Here is a 22,566-nt window from a genome sequence, read left to right on the forward strand (position 1 = left end):
GAACATTCAGTCTGTCCTGTCATGTCTATTACCTGATAGAGTCCAAAGTCGAGCCGCAGCGTCGCGACATAGCGTGTCTCACGGCCGCTGCGGACGTCTCGCAGCTCCAGTTGGACGTCGTGCCACTGGCCATCTGCAACCTGAACCTGATCCAACCGCAAACGCACCGGTCTGGTCGAACCACGGGTCACCGAGAACACCAACTGACCATTTATCACCTGAGGGCATTCGCACACACACACACACACACACAAAGTCAAAGACCAGAAAAAAAGAGGAAAAGACGGAGAGTGTAATGTAGAAACTGACTGCAACAATACCTGCTTGGTAGGTGAGAGGAGACTGAGAGGTGACTGTGTGTGTGTGTGTGTGTGTGTGTGTGTGTGTGTGTGTGTGTGTGTGTGTGTGTGTGTGTGTGTGTGTGTGTGGGAGTGTGAAATTGAAATCCAGCATCTTGGCTGCACTCCTGCCAAGATGCTGCTAATTCAATACTGTCTCAGGATGTAGAAATGTAGGAAATGTAAATGTAAACTGCACATAATTTCAGGGATAATACCAGCTTTTTAGCATTTTGTCGAGAGGATGATAATGTGGTATTAATAAAACAGTAAATAGAGCCACAATAACCATGAGTGATAAGTATAATTCCCATAATCAATGTGACCGTTGCTAACACATTTAGCAGCCCACGCAGTATTTTACATCCTGTACCGCCTGGTGAGATTTGGCTTCAAATGAGTAGCATTGATTTAAATCACAATATCAAATTGTTTATGGTACAAAAGTGGAAGATGCCGCAGCCATTTGTGTTTTAGCATAAATGCAGCTAAACCTTTTGGAGCTTTTGGCAACGGTAAAAGGAAAGAAACACTGTTCTGTTTATCCTCTTAAGCAGAGCCAGAAAGTAAAAAACACCAGCCAGAAAAGGAGAGACAGGTACTGGCAACAATCTCCTGTGCTGCAGGAATAAACAGGTTTATGGGAAATGTGGTCTTGCTTTCTGAAACTCCATTGAGCCTGGAGTGACTTGAAAGTCAACAATTATGTCAGCCATGGTCTCGTTTGTTAAAATGAAACCAACACAATTATTTTTTCAGGGATATGTCAATGTTAAAATACGTTCTAGTAGAGACAATGTGTGTGTGCACACACCTGGAATAGCAGACTGGTGTACTGGCCCGCCTGAGCCTGCAGCAGCGTCCCCTCTCGCGCTCTGGTCCTGAACACCAGGCCGAGGTACCAGGGCGTCGAGATGGTTACGTCATTCTTCAGGTCCCACCAGAGGGCGCTGTTACCCAGAAAGCGATGGGGGTGTGGCATCACTGGCGGAGGAGGGTGAGAGGAAGACGGCGAATAAAAAGGACTGGACTGCTCAGAACAGCCTCAAGATGTCACTGTTCCCGGGACTGAATAATCTCTATAAAGCATTTATGTGCTGTAAAAGTAGGCAACGGGACAAGACGTTGGTATTGGAAGCGATCTCGTTCCGTTTGTGGTCCGAGTAGTATTGCCCAATCACGCTCAAGTAGGCTTTGGTTGCAGAGAGCAAAAGAGGTGGAACTCATTGGTCGAGATCAAATCTAGTAACCCTCCGGCTATCGTCCGATGATGATTTCGCTTTTTATTTGTTTAAAATTAGCTTGTAATCCGGTTGTACCAACTCCATTCTTGTATCTGAAATTGCTAATTGGACTGTAAACAATCGATCGTCGCACGGAGGAGCAAGTCTTGGCTCGGATATCCGGTGGCTACACCAGAACGTCCCCGTTTCGCGTCCGGTTGGGGACCTTTGTCAGGTGGCATTCCAAATCTCTCTCCCCCCTCATTTCCTGTCTCTCTGACTGTCTACTCTCTACTATAAAATCAAGGCATAAAAATGCCCCAAAATTGAAAGAAGGGCACAAAATAAGTCTGAACATTTGAGATCACAAAAATACAACCTTACACAGGAAATAAAGCCAGATAACCAGCTAACCATGCAAAGTGTAGTAACTATTTGCGCTGCGGTTTCCAGTAAATAGTCAAAATTAAAGGGAATCATCCATTTCACCTTGTCCTTCAGAGGTTGACACTCACCCAACCATCCATCCATCCATCCATCCTTGCATGAACATGCATTTTCACTTACACACTCACTTTACTCGTATACTCTAAAAGCCTACAGCTGTGATAGCTCAGCACGAAATGAGGAATAAATCCTGGGACAGAGAGAACAAATGCTGAAGTGCACACTGAGGCATTAAACTGAATGAATGGTTGACACAGCACTTTTGAAGCTAAACTACTGAAAGGTAAATACCAAACTGCGAGTTTAATGGTTTAACCCTATTTAAACATCAGTCAATTACTCACTAATTAATGTGGCGTTAGAATAATTACTGCTGACAAATAAAGGCCACTGAAGGTCAGACAGAAACTGGTAATTATCCCTCACTTGTTATTGATAATTATACCAAATGTGGCATGGTTGACATTGGTTTAAAATGCAACATGTTGGTCCCTAGAGTGAAAATAAACCCATGTAGCCTCTCACCGTGGCTGCAGTCCTTCCCTCCGTACCCGAGGGGACAGTCGCAGGAGAAAGTCTCCCAGCTCACCCTGCAGGTTCCTCCGTTCTGACAGGGGTTGGACTTACAGAAGGGAAGCTTGGCGCTGCAGCCTATGAGGGGCAACAGAGACAATACATTTGGATAAGTTTATTTAAAAAATGAAACAAGGACCAAATTGGCATTTGTGGACGTTATACATGTGTCATTGCTGTCAGGGGTCAGGGGCATGCTTAGCAGTGCTGACCGGGGACAGTTCCATTGTTAGCGATAAATCCAGCCAAGTCCAGCGGCTTGTTGTCAATGTGCAGCTCCTTCATACAGCCGATAAACTCCCTGGCGCCAAACGGGAAGTTGTCTGGTACGTTGGGAACTCCGCCCAGAAACAATGGACCAGTCAGGTCCAGAGACCTGAAAGAGGAGAGATTAAAGAGGAAGAGGAGTAAATAAGGTGGAGAGGAAAGAGGAATAAGGAAGGAATGGTGGATTATCCCTCAAGGATGGAGGTGACGGGAGGGGAGGGATGACGGGAGCGCGGGTAAGAAAGGGAAAAAACATGAAAAGAGGGTATGAGCGAGGCAAAGGGATTAAAAAGAAACCAGAGATTAAATGTGTCATCAGAGGTACATGACAAAAGGAACGAGAATCAGAGAATAACAGTTGATGTTGAGGAGAAATGAGATGACAATGATGTTGTTGAGGGTAAAAGTGGGAACAGCAGGGGATGAGAGAAACTGAAAAGATGAGAAAGAAAAGGGGAGGCGGTGATCTAACAGGAGATTAAATATAAGATACAGCAAACATCAGGAGAGAAGAGGTAGAGGTGTATGACAAGGCAGGGGGAGAAAGGAGACAGGAGCCAGCAAAGGAGGTAGAAAAGTGGGGGTGGATGTTGGGGGACGTCAACAACTACCAAAGTCTCAGGCATAAAAAGGAGACGAAAAACAGCGGAGACAGCCGGGGAGGCAGATGAACAAAAAAGAGATTAAGTGTGAGTAACAGGAAATATCAAGAGAGATAAAGCGTAAAGGGTTGATGACAAGACAGATGGAAGACTGGTGGAGGAAAGGAAGCGGGGGGTAATGTAAAGAGGAGGATGGAGGGGAGAGTAAATAACACTTAAGGGACTGCATGAGCTGGAAAAAAAATGAAGAGACAGTAACAGTTGTTTTGTCCTTTTGAGAGCATTTCGAGTTTTTTTCCGATAACTGCAGGGAAATATGAGCGAACCCAGAGAGACAAAAGGCGCCGGAGTCAAACAAACAAGAGATTAAGTGCGAGTTACAGCAAATATCAACAGAGAGCGTCATTAGAGGAGGATGTGGAGACAGCGTAAGACGAGGGCGAGCTGTTAATGGAGAAGGAGCAGAGAAAGAGTGTCAGCGCGTTAGGCTTTGGCCTCCCTCTTTGATCCGTCTTCTCTTCTCTCAGCTTCACTTAGTGCTGACAGAACACAGCCAACTTGATAACAGCTTACAGAGGCAAGGCCAGACATCAGCGCTGTGACAGGCTGCTTTTTTGAGTGCATGTGTGAATAACGCACTCTGTTGGCGACGCACACGTAGACGTTTAGTTTGGTCGACGCGCACCACAAGCAGACTAGGACACTTTGAGAAGGTCAAAAAAAAGAACAGGACACTTAAAACGCAACGTCAAGTTGAATGTTTTGGTCGTACAAAAGAGAGACAGAGTGGTCACGAGGCGGAGAAGGAGTGAGACGAGCAGGGACTGATGAGAAGGAATGAATATTAGCACTACACAGAATGAGCCGACGAGTATCAAGGCCATCGGAGATGCGCAGACAGACACGACAGCGTATGAATAAGTCAAACAAGTCGTGCCTCATTAAAGCCTCAGGTCCCCATAGTTCTCCTACAGTCACCTCGTCACCCCGATCTGACAAAAAAAACTGAAATCCTTTCCAAAAGCAACAGTCTCCCTAAAGGTTTTAGCAGGAGTTTAACAGGTCAGACTGCTCAAACCTGCATTAAATGGTGAGTTACGCCTACTCTTCACTTCAAAATTGTGATCAGCTTACAAGCCTGTTTAAACTGTGACATTCTGAATCTGTCAATCTGAGTATTTAAAACTAGTTTTGAAGAGAATTGGCCACATGAACACTGACAATTTGATCAGATCTTTCTCTTTGTTCCATGTCAATATTCACTGATTCCCAAGTTGACACAATATATGTATAATAGATATATGTGTCATCTTGGGAGTCTTGGGTAGAAAACTAAATGACAAACATGAGGAGCTACTTAGTCCTTCCAAGACAGAGGAATACATAATCAATAATACATAGTTATAGAAATGTAAAATTTAGTGAATACAAATGTACATCTGAAAATGTATTTGATCTTTTTACAATAAATTGTTTCATTTATGTTTTAACATTTAAATGTATTGTATTTTTAAAAATGGTAAATAATGAAACTAATATTTTATATTAAAATACATACCAAAGGGACATAAGGTATCATAAGATATTAAAGATACGTTTCTAAATGCAATAAATGCCCATATACAAACTCTAATGACACTACCTACATCAACGTGTGTTACAATGCCGTGTGCACATCTTCAGTTGTTTGTAAAAGGGAAACCTGTCGACAATTAGTTTCAAACGATCCAAGCATTCTGATTGGCTGACAGGAATTCTCATCAAAGCCCACATTTCTTAATATCGTAATGCTTCCACTAATCACTCAACATTATCTACCTTTTAATACCTGTAATCTAGCAGCCTACGTACCAACACCTGCCAGCTGGCCGGCGTGCTGCTACACACACACACACACACACACACACACACACACTGACCACCTTTATTGGTTTTCTACTTAGTGGAAGCTGCCTTTGAATATCTGCTAAGCCTCCGATCAGTCACAGATGATGTTTAATGAAAGTTGTCTTTGCAAAGAAAGAAGCTGGCACATCCTGTGCAAACACCACCCACAGCTCAGGGTCAGTGACTATTCAGAGTCAGTCAGTGGCTTTGCTGGAAGTAGGGGATGGAAGAACTCAGCTGAATATTTCATCATTATTTCATAAATGTCAAACATGAGACTATGGAATTAAATTATATGATGAATTCCACACAAAGAGCTATGACACACAAGATTGTGCTATCCTACATATACACATATATATATATATATATTACACAGTATAACACTGCCTTTGATGCTATCTTGCGATTTCTTAAATGATGCAAAGTCATGTTCTAATAGTCATTATAAAGGAAGTATATATGCATGTTAAATTATACACAGTAATGTGTTTTGAATATTCTGTCGACTGCGAACAACTAGTCCTACTGGTTACATTAGGTGAATTGAATATCATTTTCCTAATGAACAGGTAATATGGCCAATGCACCAATATCTGAAAGAATGCCAAATATTTATTATATTCACACGCAGTAGATCCTGCAGATTATTTAATATGTCGTAAATAATATTGTTCACTTGTTCACTCTTGCATATATATTCCAGGATCTACAGTTTGTACATGCTGCAGGTCATATTTGACATTTCCAAGACATGTGGGCAACAGTGCTCTGACTGCAACTGTAAATGGATTATTTTAGGACCAGATACAATTATATCATTTTTGAGGCATGACCGTATTGTTGGGGGTCATCTTTCGGATTGCCTTCAAGTCAACACATTTAAAGAAACAGCTAGTTTGAATACAGAAACAAAAATACGGAGAGCTGAAAAAAAATAAAAATAAACTCACTTCTTGCTGCTGGTCTGTTTGCCCTGCGCTGCACAGCTGTAATTTCCGAGCTGCGTACCAAAGCGAAGCGACAACGCCGTGTCACAGTCGTCAACGCTCACAACAGCGATCTTCTCATCTGACGGACCCTGGGCCTCGCCACTCATGCTGCGCTTGGGCTGAACACACACACACACACACACACACACACACACACACACACAAGATTGAAAACAGAGACCAAGACAACCGACAACATGCAAGAAATACTACATCATTGGCTAAATCTACAGTTTATATCACTGCAGTCATACACTACAATACAACAGCTCAAACACATCAGACTGTATTCAGTGTCTACACTGCTACAGTACATCGGGTTAGAAGGAAAAGGAAGGGAAAAACTTGAGTTAGTGAGAGGAGCAACAACAGACACTGTGTTTGGGTGGGAAAATAATGGAGTGAAAGTAGACAGACGCATTCACTCTTCACTTACTGCCTGCAGGTGAATGAAAGAAAGACAGAAGAAGAAACAGAGGAAGGAAAGGGAAACAGAGGAAGAAACAGAGGAAGGAACAGAGGAAGGAAAGGGAAACAGAGGAAGAAAAAGAGGAAGGAAAGGGAAACAGAGGAAGAAACAGAGGAAGGAACAGAGGAAGGAACAGAGGAAGGAAAGGGAAACAGAGGAAGAAACAGAGGAAGGAACAGAGGAAGGAACAGAGGAAGGAACAGAGGAAGGAAAGGGAAACAGAGGAAGAAAAAGAGGAAGGAAGGGGAAACAGAGGAAGAAACAGAGGAAGGAACAGAGGAAGGAACAGAGGAAGGAACAGAGGAAGGAAAGGGAAACAGAGGAAGAAAAAGAGGAAGGAAAGGGAAACAGAGGAAGAAGAAAAGTGCATGTGCACCCTGACACACACTCATACTCACATAGCGTATAGCTGGCTGAGGAAAATTAAAGAACATGAAGAAAATTAAAGAAGATGTGCGGCGAATGTGCATGAATGAAATGGTGACAAGCAAAACGCCCTCATAACAGCGTCCACACACAAACGCTTCATCTCACTTCAAAGTGCTTTGTCGGCACGAAGGCTGAGAAACTATTCTGCCGACGCATCAGGAGGACAGCACAAACAATCGTCAGTCAAATGATAAGATGTAAACGCACCTTGTTGTAGTAGTGTATGTGAACAGTATGCCAGTTGCCATCGCTCACACCGCCGGGCAGGAAGGGACTCACCTGAGTGGACGATTCACCTGAAGGCAGACAGATGAAGTTTGTGTCGAAACATCAGCAGGTAGTAAAAATACATCGGGACAGGACGAAATATTACTGGATCATTATCCTAATCAACTTGTTGCTTTAGTTTACTTCCTGTTTTTTGTTTTGACATGCCTCCGGTCATAAAACACTGTATATTAACTGCTATAATGTATATTATTATGCTAATCTCTCTTTTATATCCTATTTCCAGCTATACATGTGCATGTACCAAAGATATACACAATATATGTCACTATGTTGTTCATTCTGTACACATGACATTGCACTTCTGTCCATCCTGGGAGAGGGATCCCTCCTCTGCTGCTCTCCCTAAGTTTATTCCTCCTTTATTTCTCACAGTAATGGGTTTTTTTTGGGTGGGAGTTTTGCGAGGGTCCTGGGACAGAGGATGACGCACGTAGTACAGATTGTAAAGCCCTAATAGCTCTAATCATGATTCTAATCCTACACCTAAATAAGTCCCTTAATGACCTTTGAGAACAAAACTCTCTCTTTCCCCGTGGGAATATACAATGCTTATAAATAGGGAAACACTAGAGTACAAAAGCACACTCACACATAAAGACATATAGTACCTGTGGAATATTTGAGCACCACTTGTCCTTCTTGGATCTCCAAGGCGATGAAGTCGTGTTTCTCATTGAAGCGTCCGTTATAGAAGAGAAGACCACTGTTCTCCAGGGTGGCAAAACTAGAAAATGCACACACACACACACAGAAACCCACGTCCATAATACGTTTATTAATGAATATAGTGTGTGTGTGCAATGTATGAGTATCATTATATCTCTACAGTATATTTTACATGTTTGTTTCCTGAAAATATACAGTTCAAATAAATCAAGTCATTCTGTACGACACATTTTCAGATGAGACTCTGGCTTGGTTAATGCAACACTGCCCGCCATGCAACACCTAATTTCACATGGCAAAACAAAAACAACTCCTGCAAGCCTCCTCATACGCTTAGAATGGGAGAATGAATAGCATTCAAACTGTTCTACAGTTTTAAACCATGTTGCTGCAGACTCCATTCCCTCCAGCTGCTCCGTCTATTTTCCATAGCGAGGCCAAGGCTGCCATGTTAACCCGCCATGATCAAAAGGACTGTTCGGGGTTTTTTTTATACTACAGCACTGATAACAAAGCTTCCCTCCTGGTAACAAGATGCAGAAACATTCCCACTGCAAAAAAAATTCCATTGATTTCATCTTACAATGTTTTCAAAATAAATGTCTCACTGGTGGCTTATATTATTCTTGAACAACAATATTACTTCCTCCTTATTCTTACTTATTGACTACATTGCACATCCTCCACCAGAGATCACTGTGACTGTAACGATAGATGCGCTACTGCAATACAAATGTACTGTGGAGAAGAACATGTAAACAAATAAACCCAGGGTTATTCAATAGCGGACAGGTGTGTCCTGTTTGCATAGCTCTGCTGCAATACCAACAGCACCGTGGCATGGTCCTATCTTATAGCACAGCACATAGTAGTACTGTCTTCAAGCCGGCAGAAATCATTTAAAAATAGAGTAACCTGACCTGAGTAAATGGAGGCTGTGAGTGGAGTCAGTGAGAGAAAGATGCAGAAAGGATGAAGGCATAAATAAAAAAAGGCATTTTTGTTGTTTGTGAAATTGATTATTTGAAAGACCAAAGAACTGCATTTAACGAAAAGAACAAATACCATATATTTACTATATGATGACTTCAAAGCAATAAACCTCATGAAGGCATATCATACAGGCATTACATTTTTTAATTCTCCAATTATTTCAGCTCGGCAGCTACTGACAACTTCAAACATAGCTGCAGCACCCTCATTCACACGTTCTCCCCCACATGATTGGCAAACATTATAACTCTGCAGTAAGGACATATCTATACTGCCACGGCCCGAACAGAGCCATCTTACCCATCGTAACTTCTGAAGAAGAGTTACTACAAAAACGTCTGAAGCAGCTTTTGGGTGAACGATAAGAAAAAGGAAGTATTTTTGCAGGGGTGAAATGAAATGCTGTGGGAGAACCTGAGTGACATGAATAATGTTTGAGTTCTGTTTAGCCCCGATGTGAAAATCAGGCCAAGGAGCGAAGCTGGCAGCAGCTGACGTCAGTGGAAGACGACTCACAGACTGTGTATCTACTGTACGGCTGATAACATAAAAATAACTTTGCCCAACAACAACAGGAATAAGATCAACGATTTCACTCAAAAAAGGGAAATTCTATGTGGTGCCCCAGAGCAAGGCACTGAAATTATAGTTGCTGCTGTAGACTAAGGTTGAAGCTCAACGTGTTTGACTGAATGTGGAGCAGGACACGGTTAAAATAGACCATTTCTATCGTACCTGTTCAACAACAGCCTTGTCCTTAGTTGGAAAATTACTTGGAAAAAATGAACATTGCTCTCTTCACAATTTGGGAATTTTAACTAAACTGCCAACATTGCAAAAAAAAACAAAATGCTCATAAAGTAAGATCACACTTTACTGCTTGAATTACCATCACTGCCCAACTGGTGGTCATAAATACATGAAACAATTCCCCTGTAGTGCCTTTAAGCCCCGACAATGCACAGAACCTCATTTGGCAATAACATCATGACCAGTCTCATAGCAACCAGTCTATGGTGGGAGGCATCATCAGCCTAGCAACAACCCCATGGGCAATGTCACCTTAGCAACAATCATGAGACGACATCACCCGTGGAAACCAACCCATAACCCTGGCTGACCACTCTTAAGGACCACTTCAGAGCTCCCATAGACAACCACTCATATGATGAGAGGCGAAGGAGCAGCAGAGAAACGATGGTGGTGGGCGAGCAGGACAAAGACGAAAGGACCTCAAGTGCGAGACGATCACTGACTTCTGAGGAAACATGTTGATGCATGTAAAAACTACCAACTGTGGCTAGGTAGTGCACCAAGTTTAAAAGACATGCATGCACGGCGTGTCTCACTCACGTGTCTCCACAGGTTGCATGTAGGTCAGTACTCTCAAATGATCAAATGCTCCCAGAATGTTAAAGGCCTCGACAAAAGGTCTGAGAGCAAACTGTACAAATCAATCACTTCAATTATGTTTTTTAATTGGAAAAAGCTGCAGCCAATTTTTGGTCTAAATTGGTAACTGGGAGATTATTTTTCTTGAAAACCTAAGAGCTCTGAGCCCTTCACAGAAAGAGCACAGGGTCACCAGAAATGCAGCATTTGCTGCAACCGAAAAGACTGAAAGAGGAGCGCACAGGGGTGATAAGATGCAAGATAAGAAGAGAGAAGGCAAAGGAGATGTTACTGAAACCAGCAAATTGATGGATGAAAGAGGAGAGAGAGGAGAAACCGCACTCCTTACTGGAGAGGGAAGTGGAGCCAGCAGAGAGAGAATCCATGAATAATAGGATCGATGGCGGAGATGAAATAAATAGATTAAAGCAAAGAGAAGAGAGACTCCGTGAGAGGAAGATAACTGAGAACCAAAGAGGAGATGTTATGGATCTCTGTCTGAGTGCAGCTGGATGGCGAGAGATGGAAGCTGAAAGAAAGGAAGCGCGGAAGACAGCAACAAAACAAAAAAATACCAATCCACTCAATCTACTCACGTTAACGAGATGGACAGGTGAAATCTCTGTCTGAGGCCCCGGAACATGGCGAAGGACTTCGGCGGGAAGGACCGGGCGGTGACTGTGCAGTATGGACGCTCGTAGCCTCCTGCGGGACACTCGCAGCGGAATCCACCGCCTGAAAGCTCCCGACACGTCCCTCCGTTTCGGCACAAACCCGGCACACACCTGCCCTGCCGCCGGTCAAACTCACACCGGTCACCTGGGGATTCACAATGAAAAACAACTTATTGTATCGTCCTGTGTTGAACCTCAGCGTGAATTGCAACACTGGAAAGTAAAGTTTCGCACACATTTCACACGGTTTCACTTCATTCACAGTCGTAGGACATGATGTACAATACCCATGCAACAGATTGACGTAACGATACACGTACGGATATCACATGTCCGGCATCCTTTATTGTATCAATATAAAAGGATTTGCATTTTTTTAAAAGGCAGATTTTCCCATCAGTGTCTGGACAGTCTTTGCCATTTTGTTTTGAGACTTCAGGTAATTAAGTTTCATCAGCTCTGACCTCACTACACTCATTGGCGGTCCATCACTACAAACACGTGCAACCGAGCACTGTTCAACCCCACAGTGCTTTAATTTAAATTTCACTCAAGATCCCGAGGTGTTCATGATGAACTATAATATGGTCGTGGTTTTAATGTTTTTTTCATTACGCTACAAGCATGACAGACTTTTAGTTAACTTAGAGGAAGTGTATACTGTATCAGACGTATATGGGGAAAAACGTTTTTGTCTTCAATGATACAACTTATTACGTTATTTTGAGTGTAACTCTCTTCTTTATCAAGGTATTTCATTTCTCCAATCTCTTGCATTGCTTACTCAGAAAACACTGCCACTGCCAAACTAAAATGTCAGCCATGCACCAATCTACATGTGTGCATGACTCCCATAACCCTAATCTCTCCATCGTTACTGAATATTACGAAATCAAGAGAAGTTCAAAACTCTATCCTAAACCAACCAACACAGCGTAGACCTACTTTCAGACTTCAGGCTGATAACTTCTGGGCTATAGCTCAAGTGAAGTTAGCTTGACAATTGATGAGTCACCTTGTTAACTACTGAAGTTAGCTCGACAACAGCTGAGCTTAATTGTGTTAGCTGCTGAATTCATATGATAATTGAGTCAAACCCTGAAAAGAACCCAAAAAGAAGACGCTCAAGGAAAAAGGAGCTATTCAATTTGTTCCCAAAGAGCATTGTGAAAGAGGCAACGCACACCTACAAACAAACAGCAGAGAAGTGGACCACGTCTTTTCAGTTATTTTGAAATGGAAGCTATACATTCAGTAATGCAATCAGCTATCCACCAGACCTCTGCAGGTTGTGTCGCGTCACTTGAGAGAAGGATACTTAACACGAGGGCCTTGAAATTGCCCCAATCTATAAAGCTGTGGTTCTCTCGCCGTGTCAACAGCTTAACAGAGTGCTGCTGGCTTTTCTTTCAGGCAGTGAACTGCCTTCGCCGTGAGGCTTTAGATGTAAATCAGTTGCTTGATTAAACGGTGGAAGCAGCGGGGTGCTGATTTTTGAGGAGCAGGAGTAAGAGCAGCAGCTATAGAGGACTAACCTTTACCGTCCCTCAAACGAACACAGAATATAAACTACGGTAAAATTAGAGCCGAAAAAAAAATACTCAGTGTACAGTATATGTACAGAAAGTGTGTGTATGCAGGGAAAACAAAAGGGGGGGGGGGGGGTATTTTCCTGCCGACTGTGATTCAAAAAAATAAAAAACACAAACAAATCTGCAGACGAGAATAAACACAGATTTGGCAGCCAGTCAAACAAGCGCCAGTCTGTAGTGTCTCGAGAGGCAGAAACACCCACGCAACACACACAAGTGTGGACACACAATCAAAAGGTATGTAGGAGTAGACGTTCGCTCTTTCCCTTTCGGTTTTCACCTTTCCTCGAGCATATTTGGACACACACAATGTCTGACATTTAGCAGCTGCACACAAGAACACCCACACACCCAGCGCCCGCCACATCAACAGAGCAGACAGGGTCTGAAAGTAGCCTAAAGACAGATGGCTCCTTAAGGGCCCATTGTAGAACCTGCTGGCACACCCACACACACACACACACACACAGGCACAACAGTAAAATAACAAATAAACAAGCCAAAATGCACACACATTAATAATAGATGCAATACAGAGTTTTTCTTTCTTTAAACAAAGACAAACATATTCAATCTTCCTCCCATATTTCTATTCTTCTTCTTCTTCTCTCTCTTTCACACACACACACACACACACACACACACACACACACACACACACACACACACACACACACAGATCATTGCCCGAACCCTCGAGGCTGTCGGGGTTTTTTATCATGTAGCTGGCTGCTTTTAGCTGCCAAAGTACCCACGGGCAGGGTCCTCACATCCTAATAGACACACACACACACACACACACACACACAGATTCGTACGACTCACACATGCAGATGACAAACAGTACTGCTGTTGTAGGTCAATAGAAGCCTTCACCTTTCCTCATGTACGTTTGTACACAAATATAATCTGACGTACACAAGACACACACGGACAATCTCTCGCACACAGACAAAACACAGCCACACACACACACACACACCTGAGGGCAAGTCATGACCACACACATATAAATGCACGAGTCACCCACACACACAGAGAAAAGCTCACACTGATGCTGACTATCTGTGACACATACAGCACAAACTGAACCCCACGGTACGATGCATCAAGCGGTGAAACATTTAGAGCTTGTAGCTTGTATCAGCTTGAATCAAAAGGTATGAACTGCGTGGATTACCGTCCGTCTCTCCTCCTCCGTGTCAGAGATGCAAACTGACAAAACTGAAAGTGATCAGCTTTGAAGACAGCGAGCATAGAGAAGCTCTTTTTTTTTATTATTTCACTCGCTGTTCAGCACTCACAAGCGTGTCACTGCACACAATCTTTACTGGCTGATTGCTCGGTGCTTTCATTTTATGTGCTTGAGCGGCATTATTGTCCTGATCAATGCTATTGTTTTTCTCCATGCCCTTTGCATCAATCAATTGTTCACTTTATGACAGTTTATTCATTTGTCAATCTTGCTCTTCACCACTCCATTTCACCACGTCCACCGGGCAGCTGATATCTGCCAGACATCGGCTGACAGATATACGCTTTCACACCACTAAATCACCCCGAGGACGGACACACACACACACACACACACACACACACACACACACACACACACACACACACACACACACACACACACACACACACACAGCTCAGCTAACAATAGCCCAAGGACATTGAAATTATCACATCTGTGTGTCCTTGTTTAGCTTTCTCTTATCCTCCCACATTAAACATATACCTTAATGTAAATGCACACAACAGGGAACCAATTAAATAGGGAAACACACACATATGCACTCTTAACACGGCACAATCTCCCTGCCTTTGTCTGTTGCGCCCACTCAACCGTACAGACCCTCTCATTAATATTAAAATAAATAAATAGACATTAATACTCATGAATTATGCGTGTGGTGAGACTTAAACACACGTTGCTTCATTATGCAGGCCCTGTTGCGCACAGGTTGACAGACTGGCAGGAAATGAATTTGAGAGACAGACAGAAAAAGAAAAAAAACACGATATTTGCACAGAACTGCAGAGAAAAAAAACATCCACGCAGTAATTAGAAGAAATAGAGCAGAGCAGGCTTGATCTCAGACTGACTCAACGATGAGAAGGCGTCCACTTCACCGAGGCACTTAAGACTGATCAGCAGTGATAGGAAACACACACACACACACACACACAGTGGGACAGAGAGTCACTTTTAGTGTGTACTTCCTCATTCTGCTCAGTGTTCAGACTCACGTGGACACAAAGGTCAAGCGATTACTAAACGGTGAGTGTTTGTTCACAAACAAACACACGTTTTTAAATGAACTTACCAAAATGGAAACACACATGCAGACACACAACATACCGCTAAAAGCATCAACATAGTCAAACAAAGAAGTCCACACACACACACACACACACACACAGAAAACTTCTGACTCTTTCTGTTCGCACTTGTACTTGTTGAAAAGGAGACTGCTCTTTCCATTCACCCCTTCATTCTTCCTTCGCTCCCTCCATCCTTCCTTCCTTTTCTACCCCCTCCCCGACTTACACCTCTATATGAAAGGCTCCACGCTTCACTGTTCCTATCTCCTTCCATATCATTCTCTCTTTTCATCCTGTCTTCATCTTGTATGAGCGGCTTAATGCATTCACACCACCCCTTCCTTCTCGCGGATGTTTTATTCATCAAAGCCAGTATTCTTCAACTCCCCCCCCGCCCCCCCGGCATCTTAGTTCGCTCCGCCCAACCACCCACCCACCCCATCACCCCCCTCCTCCACCCCAACACGTGGGAGATCCCTAGAGGCCACTCTACTTCCAGTTGCTTCCCTCTTTCCCTTCCTCGCTAGGTCTCGCTCCCGTTTTCTGGAGCTATTTTTTTTTGATTTTTTCATCTACACCCCCACGAGAAAAAGTGCCTTAAAGGGCTCCACTGATTTAGAGTTGAATGTATTTGATTCTAGAGTAGATTACAGCTTTAAATGGTTCTGAATTGCACCAAAAACTCACCGTGGTTATCTATTCATTTGAGCGTGATGCAGTGAATGGATTTCTATTTGTTAGTTCATTACTTATTAACTTTTATTTGAACATTTTATACCGCCTCACAGTCTCTCTCCTCCTCTTTCATCACTGACTTTTCTCCACTCTTCTTCCTTCTGGCGTCTTTGATATGTTTTTTAATGCTATTTGCTTGTCCGTGCCACTTTGTTTAAACTTTTTCTTTCATTTGGTTCCTTTTCTTCTTCTCCCTCCACTCCTCTCCCACTGCAGCCCTTTTATTTGACTCCTCTTTTGGTTATTTTCACTTTCCAGTTTAGTCTCTTTCTAGTTTTTTGCAATCTGTCATGTATTTCAATCTCCAACACATTTTTCTAGTCCCTTGCGTTCCTCTGTCCTATCCCTAGGACCCTAGTCCCCTCTCTGCTAACTTTCCTTTCTCTAAAGCTGTTTCATTTTCACTTTTCTTCCATACAAGTCTCTTTTTTGCCTCAAAGACTCTCTACCCTCTTTTCCCTTCTGCTCCCTCTTTCCCAATTATTGATGTGCTCTTTACCCCATTCTACGCCTTCATCTGCCTCGACCTCCCTCACTATCCTCTTTTGCTTCTTTTGTAGTCGTTTACAAAAGACCGGATCTGAGATATTGGTAAGAATTCACCTCCTACATTTATTTGATTCTTTTTAGCTCTCTCTATTCACCCCGCAGCCTTTCTTTCTTTCTTTCTTTCTTTCTTTCTCTCTTTATTCTTTTGCCACTCGTTGCATTTCCTCGCTCTCATTTTATATTCCTATTTTTCAACTACAAGGTTGAATTTTTTTCTCACTTTAAATTCCAAACTTGGAATGTCCAATTTCAACCAATGCTCATCTTGCATGTAAATCCCAACAAAGTGCAAATCAGAAATCGAAACATTTTCTTTTAGTATCAAACATTTAGCAGTCGTGTGAAGGAAAGAAACCACTCCACAGATTATCGGCCATTATTATGACTGTTATGACCCTCAAAGGGGATATTTTACTTCCAATATGCAAACGTGTTGCTTTCTTAGTTGCGCCTGATGGAACAAAAAGATTGGGCAACATACTCAATCTCTTTTTGTGGTCTTAGAAAATACTTAATATTGCCCATAAATAAACTATTAATTGATTCATATACTTCGCAGTGTTTCTGATAGGTTACCCTCATTGTTTATTATCTTTCAGGAGGAGAAGAGTCTCCTTTCTTAAATCCTGCCTGCCTATTGGTTAAAGAGTTTCTGTGTGTCTGCACTTGATTCCTCCTGCTCAACAGTAAATGTACCTTCAGAATCATTCCTTTCATGATCGTGAATACTTCTGTTATCTTAAGTAACACGTATGCTATTTATAATTCTACTGGCAAAAATGAGGCTGCAGCTCAGTTTCGGGAACACATCTCTAATACAGTGCACACTCAAAGTATTGCATTGCATTAGTCTTCAAAGACTGTGCGTATGCATAAGTATCCACTGCGGCCAAAGTACCACAAGTACACTGATATCACAGGCACAGCATTCCACGTGACATGCATATCTCCCATAAACACGCCAGAGGGGTCTGAGGTACGTTCTGTAACTTTTCTCCCAAAAACTAAATTGAGCCTCCTCCCTCCTTCCTCTGTTTGATGCATTGATCCCGCTCAACTCAGCAAGTCATGTCCTGAAGTCTATTTTTTCATATAGCATGCACATTTCCAAATCATGTCTATTATGTATATCTCTAATTCCTCATATGTTTTCCTCCTACACAATCGGAGCTCATTCTAAAGTAATTTACTCTCCTTGCGTGTCCTGCATGCTTGCTCTCTCTATCACACACACACACACACACACACACACACACACACACACACACACACACACACACACACACACACATTGATAAACACCACCACATCACCGTTTTTTAATTTCCCCAAAGTAATTGAGTCTACTTCTCTTTTACTTCTACTCTCACACACACACACACACACACACACACACACACACACACACACACACACACACACACGGTTCTGTTACCCTTTCCTCAGCTAATTTGGTGTCATTCTTACACACACAACACACACACAGACACACACACTCATTCATTCGATTAATGACCTCTAAAATGAATGTCAATGAGACTTCTGAATCCATCCCATACCATCATCTCTCCCCCTCCTTCACTCCCCCACTTTCACCCAACCAGCCTGTTTTTTTCACCCACTCATTTCTCTCATCCTCTCCCAGTTTCACTCTGTCCTAAAACTGTCTTTTCAAATGTTTTGTGTTTTTGCTTAACTTCGTCTCTTGCGTGATCTTTCTTCTCCTAATATGCAATGCCATTTTTTTACACTTTCACCTGAGCAGCGGTGAAGTGCGGCCTGCGGTGAGCAGCGATGCGATGTCAATGGAGAGCTGCGGCGGCCGCTCCGAGCTTAGCAAGCTGCGGCCATTTTGATTCTGCAGCCGAAGTACAAGTTGGGGATAGTTTAGTTAAGTAACGGTTTAACTCTTGGCGCCAAATTGCAGCCAGAGAATACTCGCAGCCGATCAGTAGAGAGACTTGTGTCGTCTGTGGCATGTTGACATGTTACACAGAATTGCTTCCGGCCTGAAACACGTAAACCCGCCTCCTGGCTACAAAATGTAATTATTGCAGCAAGCCGCACTTCGCTGCTGCCTGGCGTGTTTTGGGCGTCAGGAACTCACTCATCTATTTTAATCTCATCTGAGTACTATTGCTGTCTTATCAACCAAGAATGTCTCCAACCCTCACATTGTGTCTTATCAATTCAAAACTAATTGACTTTCCATTAGTCTCTCCTTTGTTTTTTTGTCTGCAGATGTCCTAACTTTAAATTACTCAATTCTCTAGAAAGTACATTGTCGTATTATTTTTGCTCCTGTGTTGTGATTATTTCTTCAATAACTAGCTGTGTAATTGTTCGTAAACGCTGCGTTTATGATATATATGCTATCAATAAATGGCTGATTAATTAATTCCTCAATTGAGTCCTTCATTCTCAAATGACTTGTTGTTACCTTTTGTTCAATAGAGAGCTGTGGTTCATTGCATTTGTCTTAAAACGAATGTATACATAAATGTAAATGTGTCGTCAAAATCATGTAGCTTCTGCAACAAAAATATGAGTTCAACAGTGAACATGAAGCTTCAAAACATCAATTTTCTTGGTTTCACGTGGGAGTTGTAAGCTAAGTACATAATTAGCTCAGATTAGCTTAATCATTAGCTGTGATTTCACGGCTCAGTTCTGCCATTGGGCATGTGTTAAGTATGCTGAACATTGTTTCTGCTTTATCACAGACTGCCGAGGTGTGCACCACGGGGAGAACAATAAACAATTATGCAGACTGTTGAGTCAGATTTTGGTTATTCTATTGTTGATGTACTTTTAAGTTCACTTACAACTCCCCTGTGGTTGCGCCAAACTTCCCCCCCGCCCCCCATTCCAGTCAGTTCTTTATTCATGTCCCCTCTATACCACCTTTAAACTTTCCAACTTATCTCTGACTCTGCATTCATCACCCACCTCACTCCTTCTCCCCATCCCCCAAGCTAATTCACTTCTCACTTCATTCCCTCCGTCTACCCGGTTTCTCCGTTCTCTCTGTCTTGCACTAACCAAGCTAAGACTTTACTTCAATCTCACCTCAATTTACTAAATGTCTGCATTCTCTCCTTCTCGGTGGCTCATTACTCTTTCCGTTCCCTTCAGTTCCGAACTTTTAAACCGTCAACACCTTCTCCAAAAAGGTTAAAGCTTGCCACTAGCATTACTCTTCAAAAGCCTCACACGGTCTTCGCTACCTCGAGCTAATTTGCTCTGCATGTGAGATCTGTTTCCCTCCCTGTCCCTGTGCATTCGATTTCTCAGTGTAACATGCATATCTGCTTTATCACATCCAAAACTAATCTCACCTCTGCCTACCGCATTTCTTCCCCGTCTCTTTCTCTTGCTTCACACAACAAAGCAATTTGATTTCTACCTGTGTCCTCTCTCCTCACGGCTCACCGTTTTATCTCCTCACAAACTAATTTAGTCTTCATCCGTGCTTCTCTCTCTCTCTCTCTCTCTCTCTGTCTCCCATCTCCTCTGTGCATCTCTTGGCTCTCCGAGGCGTATCCCTCGTATTATATCTCACCGCAATCTGCATAGTGTACACCTCTCGTCATCACTTCTGAGTCTGTGTTCTTTCAGTTGGTAAAAACGATCAGACATCCTCTCTTTCTGTCTGCTGTTATCTCCGTCTTTAAGGTTGACTGTCCGCTGGGAGCTTCTCTTTATACTTCTGAGGTCTTTTTCTCTTTTTTTTTCCAGGTTTAATGACTGTTCCCGTCAGCGCTGCAAGCTTTGCATGCTTCTGAGTTAAATGAGCGCTCGAGGTTAGAAATATTTTAATTCTAATGAATAAAAGAGTGCAGATTGCAGCGCTTCGGCGGAGTTTAAGCAACTGTAGCTGCAGGAGGTGCGACTACAGCTTCCCTCCAATTGATAAACTCTAAAGTGAGGCACCCTGGAAATAGAGAGCTTTATTAGAGCAGCAGACGCTAATTAATCCACAATTAATACAAATTGTTCCTTTTATCACTTGTCCGAAAACTTGATTCACAGACTCATTTAAATCCCGTTTAAGAGCAATGGTTAATCATTTTATATATAATCTCAACAAGTCCATCTCTAACAGCTGCGTTTCACAGGAAATCTATTGGATGGAATCTGGATTTGTTCAATTGGCTGAGGTTTGAAAACAACATACCTGCTTTCTCCTTAAGATACCACAACAGCTGTCTCACCTATTTAAATGAATTCTACTTAAGGCGGCAGATGTCTATTTCTATGAGAAATCAGCAAAAGATCAAATTCATACTTTTTTTTAAATGGCAGCACAACACTATACTGGTGTAGAATCATTCAATGATGGGCTTATTTGTTTGCACTGTTAATATTACCAAGATATCGAGAGAGCCGTTCATTTGAGTTAAACTCACATTTCAAATCCGTCTGCCACATGACAAGAACACAAGCAGACAACTAACTCCTCACGGTACATGGAGATGTCTGTAGCTGTATTAATGTGGTAAAGCCTTCGTTAGCAGACATTTTGACATGTCACAGGAGCAAATATTAAAATTAGCGAAATACAATTAGCTGCATCGGTTTCAGGGTTCTAGTATAAAAGACACTTGAACATGACAGAGCCATCATTAACATTATTAGACACACCTGTGCTTCTCCTGCTACGGCAAGTGAGAAGGTCTTCTGCGAATAAGGCCTGTGAGCAGAATCAGCAGATTAAAGCAGCACCGGTCAATCTGACTCAAAGTCAAGGATTGATTGAATTAAATTCATGGATTTGAGGCCTTCAGAATAACACCAAAGGGTTTTCACACTAGAATTAAGCAACATTTTAACTTGAACTCTTGTTTTGTTACATAAAAGCGTCCCTCACAGTTTCATTTAAACCTGGGGCTAAGGTTAGGTATTCAGTACTCAGCTGAACCATATATGACCCCTGCTGGTGCAGTGTTTCACACTATTCTACATCTGTGGGGCACCATTCTTCACAGCAGGGTTTACACCCCGTGGGTACAAAGTGGTTGTAACCCTCGTTCAGTGTCAAACCTTTCTTATGCCAGGGTTAAACGTTTGGTTTAGAGACGGGTTAGACTGCGGTTACATTGTGAAATCTTTCTTTTTTTATCTGTTGTCTGGTGGAAGAAGTGAAGAGACTTCTTAAAGAGTCCAGTTTTAAATCTAGGTGGGGCGGAGACCCAGCTGTTTTGAACTGGGTCTAACATACATTTTGTCTTCATTCATTTTTACGTTTGACTTTATCTCATTTTTAATCTGGTAATGTATTCTATATAACTCAAAGGTTTTCAATTTGCTTTTATTATTGTTGGTTTTATTTGCTGCTTTGTATGAAGTAATTTGTAACTTGTTTTTTAAAAAGTGCTCTACCGATTACTTACACACATTTATTAAAATGTTCTATTACGCTCTATAGTTTTGATGAAGACCAGCTCACTAACGAACATTAACTTGAGCCAACAAGGCCTGACGTCACTCTCCAGGGGATAGGATGGACCGCTCATTTCACAATTTCATGATTTAAGACGATGAAACTATTTTTTTTACATAAACATTTGGTTCGAGTAAAGAAACACCAAAGAAATTTGTTCACAAATCACACCTCACACACGTCTATTGAAGGCTTCTGTTCTAGGGTCAGGAATATATTTCACTCAGAGGAAAAAGAAGGTTTCCAGTCTCGGTTTAAAAGCCCCGGCTCAGCGCCCGCCTGTGAGAGACGTCCATAGAGTTTCAGGGAAAAGCAATTCAAAGCCACAGAGAATGTATGAGAGGAAGGATGAAGGCAGGTCGGATGGAAACATGAATGTGGTATAGAGAGCAAACTTGGTTGGGAGATGTCTGGAGATTTCTGTGTGTTGCAGAATCAATTCGTCCCTGTTTATTGGTCCTCCTCCTCCTCCTCTTCCTCCCACTAGCCCTGGGCGTTGACAAGACACCGCAACACCCGACGCCTACGCAAAGAAAGCAAAACACCGACTACCCAGGACCCATCTGATTTCCCTCACTCTATCCCTCAACTCTCATCCTGCATCCCATTCCCTCTCTCTCTCTCATTGCTCCCAGGTGTCTCTCGCCCCATTTTCCCCCTGAAGCCCTCCTTCCAT

General features: G+C 42.5%; 1 protein-coding gene across 1 annotated transcript in view; it reads right to left on the bottom strand.

The window, feature by feature from the left end:
• The window catches only part of celsr3 (cadherin, EGF LAG seven-pass G-type receptor 3), a gene marked incomplete at both ends in the record, with an annotated part of 98,044 nt that overhangs the window by 46,221 nt on the left and 29,257 nt on the right, over window positions 1–22,566 (bottom strand). The window contains 9 exons of the mRNA XM_079174957.1: window positions 33–218; window positions 1,153–1,322; window positions 2,534–2,659; window positions 2,794–2,957; window positions 6,291–6,448; window positions 7,197–7,211; window positions 7,435–7,523; window positions 8,127–8,242; window positions 11,166–11,388. Coding sequence (XP_079031083.1) covers window positions 33–218; window positions 1,153–1,322; window positions 2,534–2,659; window positions 2,794–2,957; window positions 6,291–6,448; window positions 7,197–7,211; window positions 7,435–7,523; window positions 8,127–8,242; window positions 11,166–11,388 — 1,247 coding nt within the window. The remainder of the gene's footprint in view (window positions 1–32; window positions 219–1,152; window positions 1,323–2,533; window positions 2,660–2,793; window positions 2,958–6,290; window positions 6,449–7,196; window positions 7,212–7,434; window positions 7,524–8,126; window positions 8,243–11,165; window positions 11,389–22,566) is intronic.

The sequence above is a fragment of the Pholis gunnellus genome (assembly GCF_910591455.1).
Source record: "Pholis gunnellus genome assembly, chromosome: 2".
NCBI classification, from domain to species: Eukaryota; Metazoa; Chordata; class Actinopteri; order Perciformes; family Pholidae; genus Pholis; species Pholis gunnellus.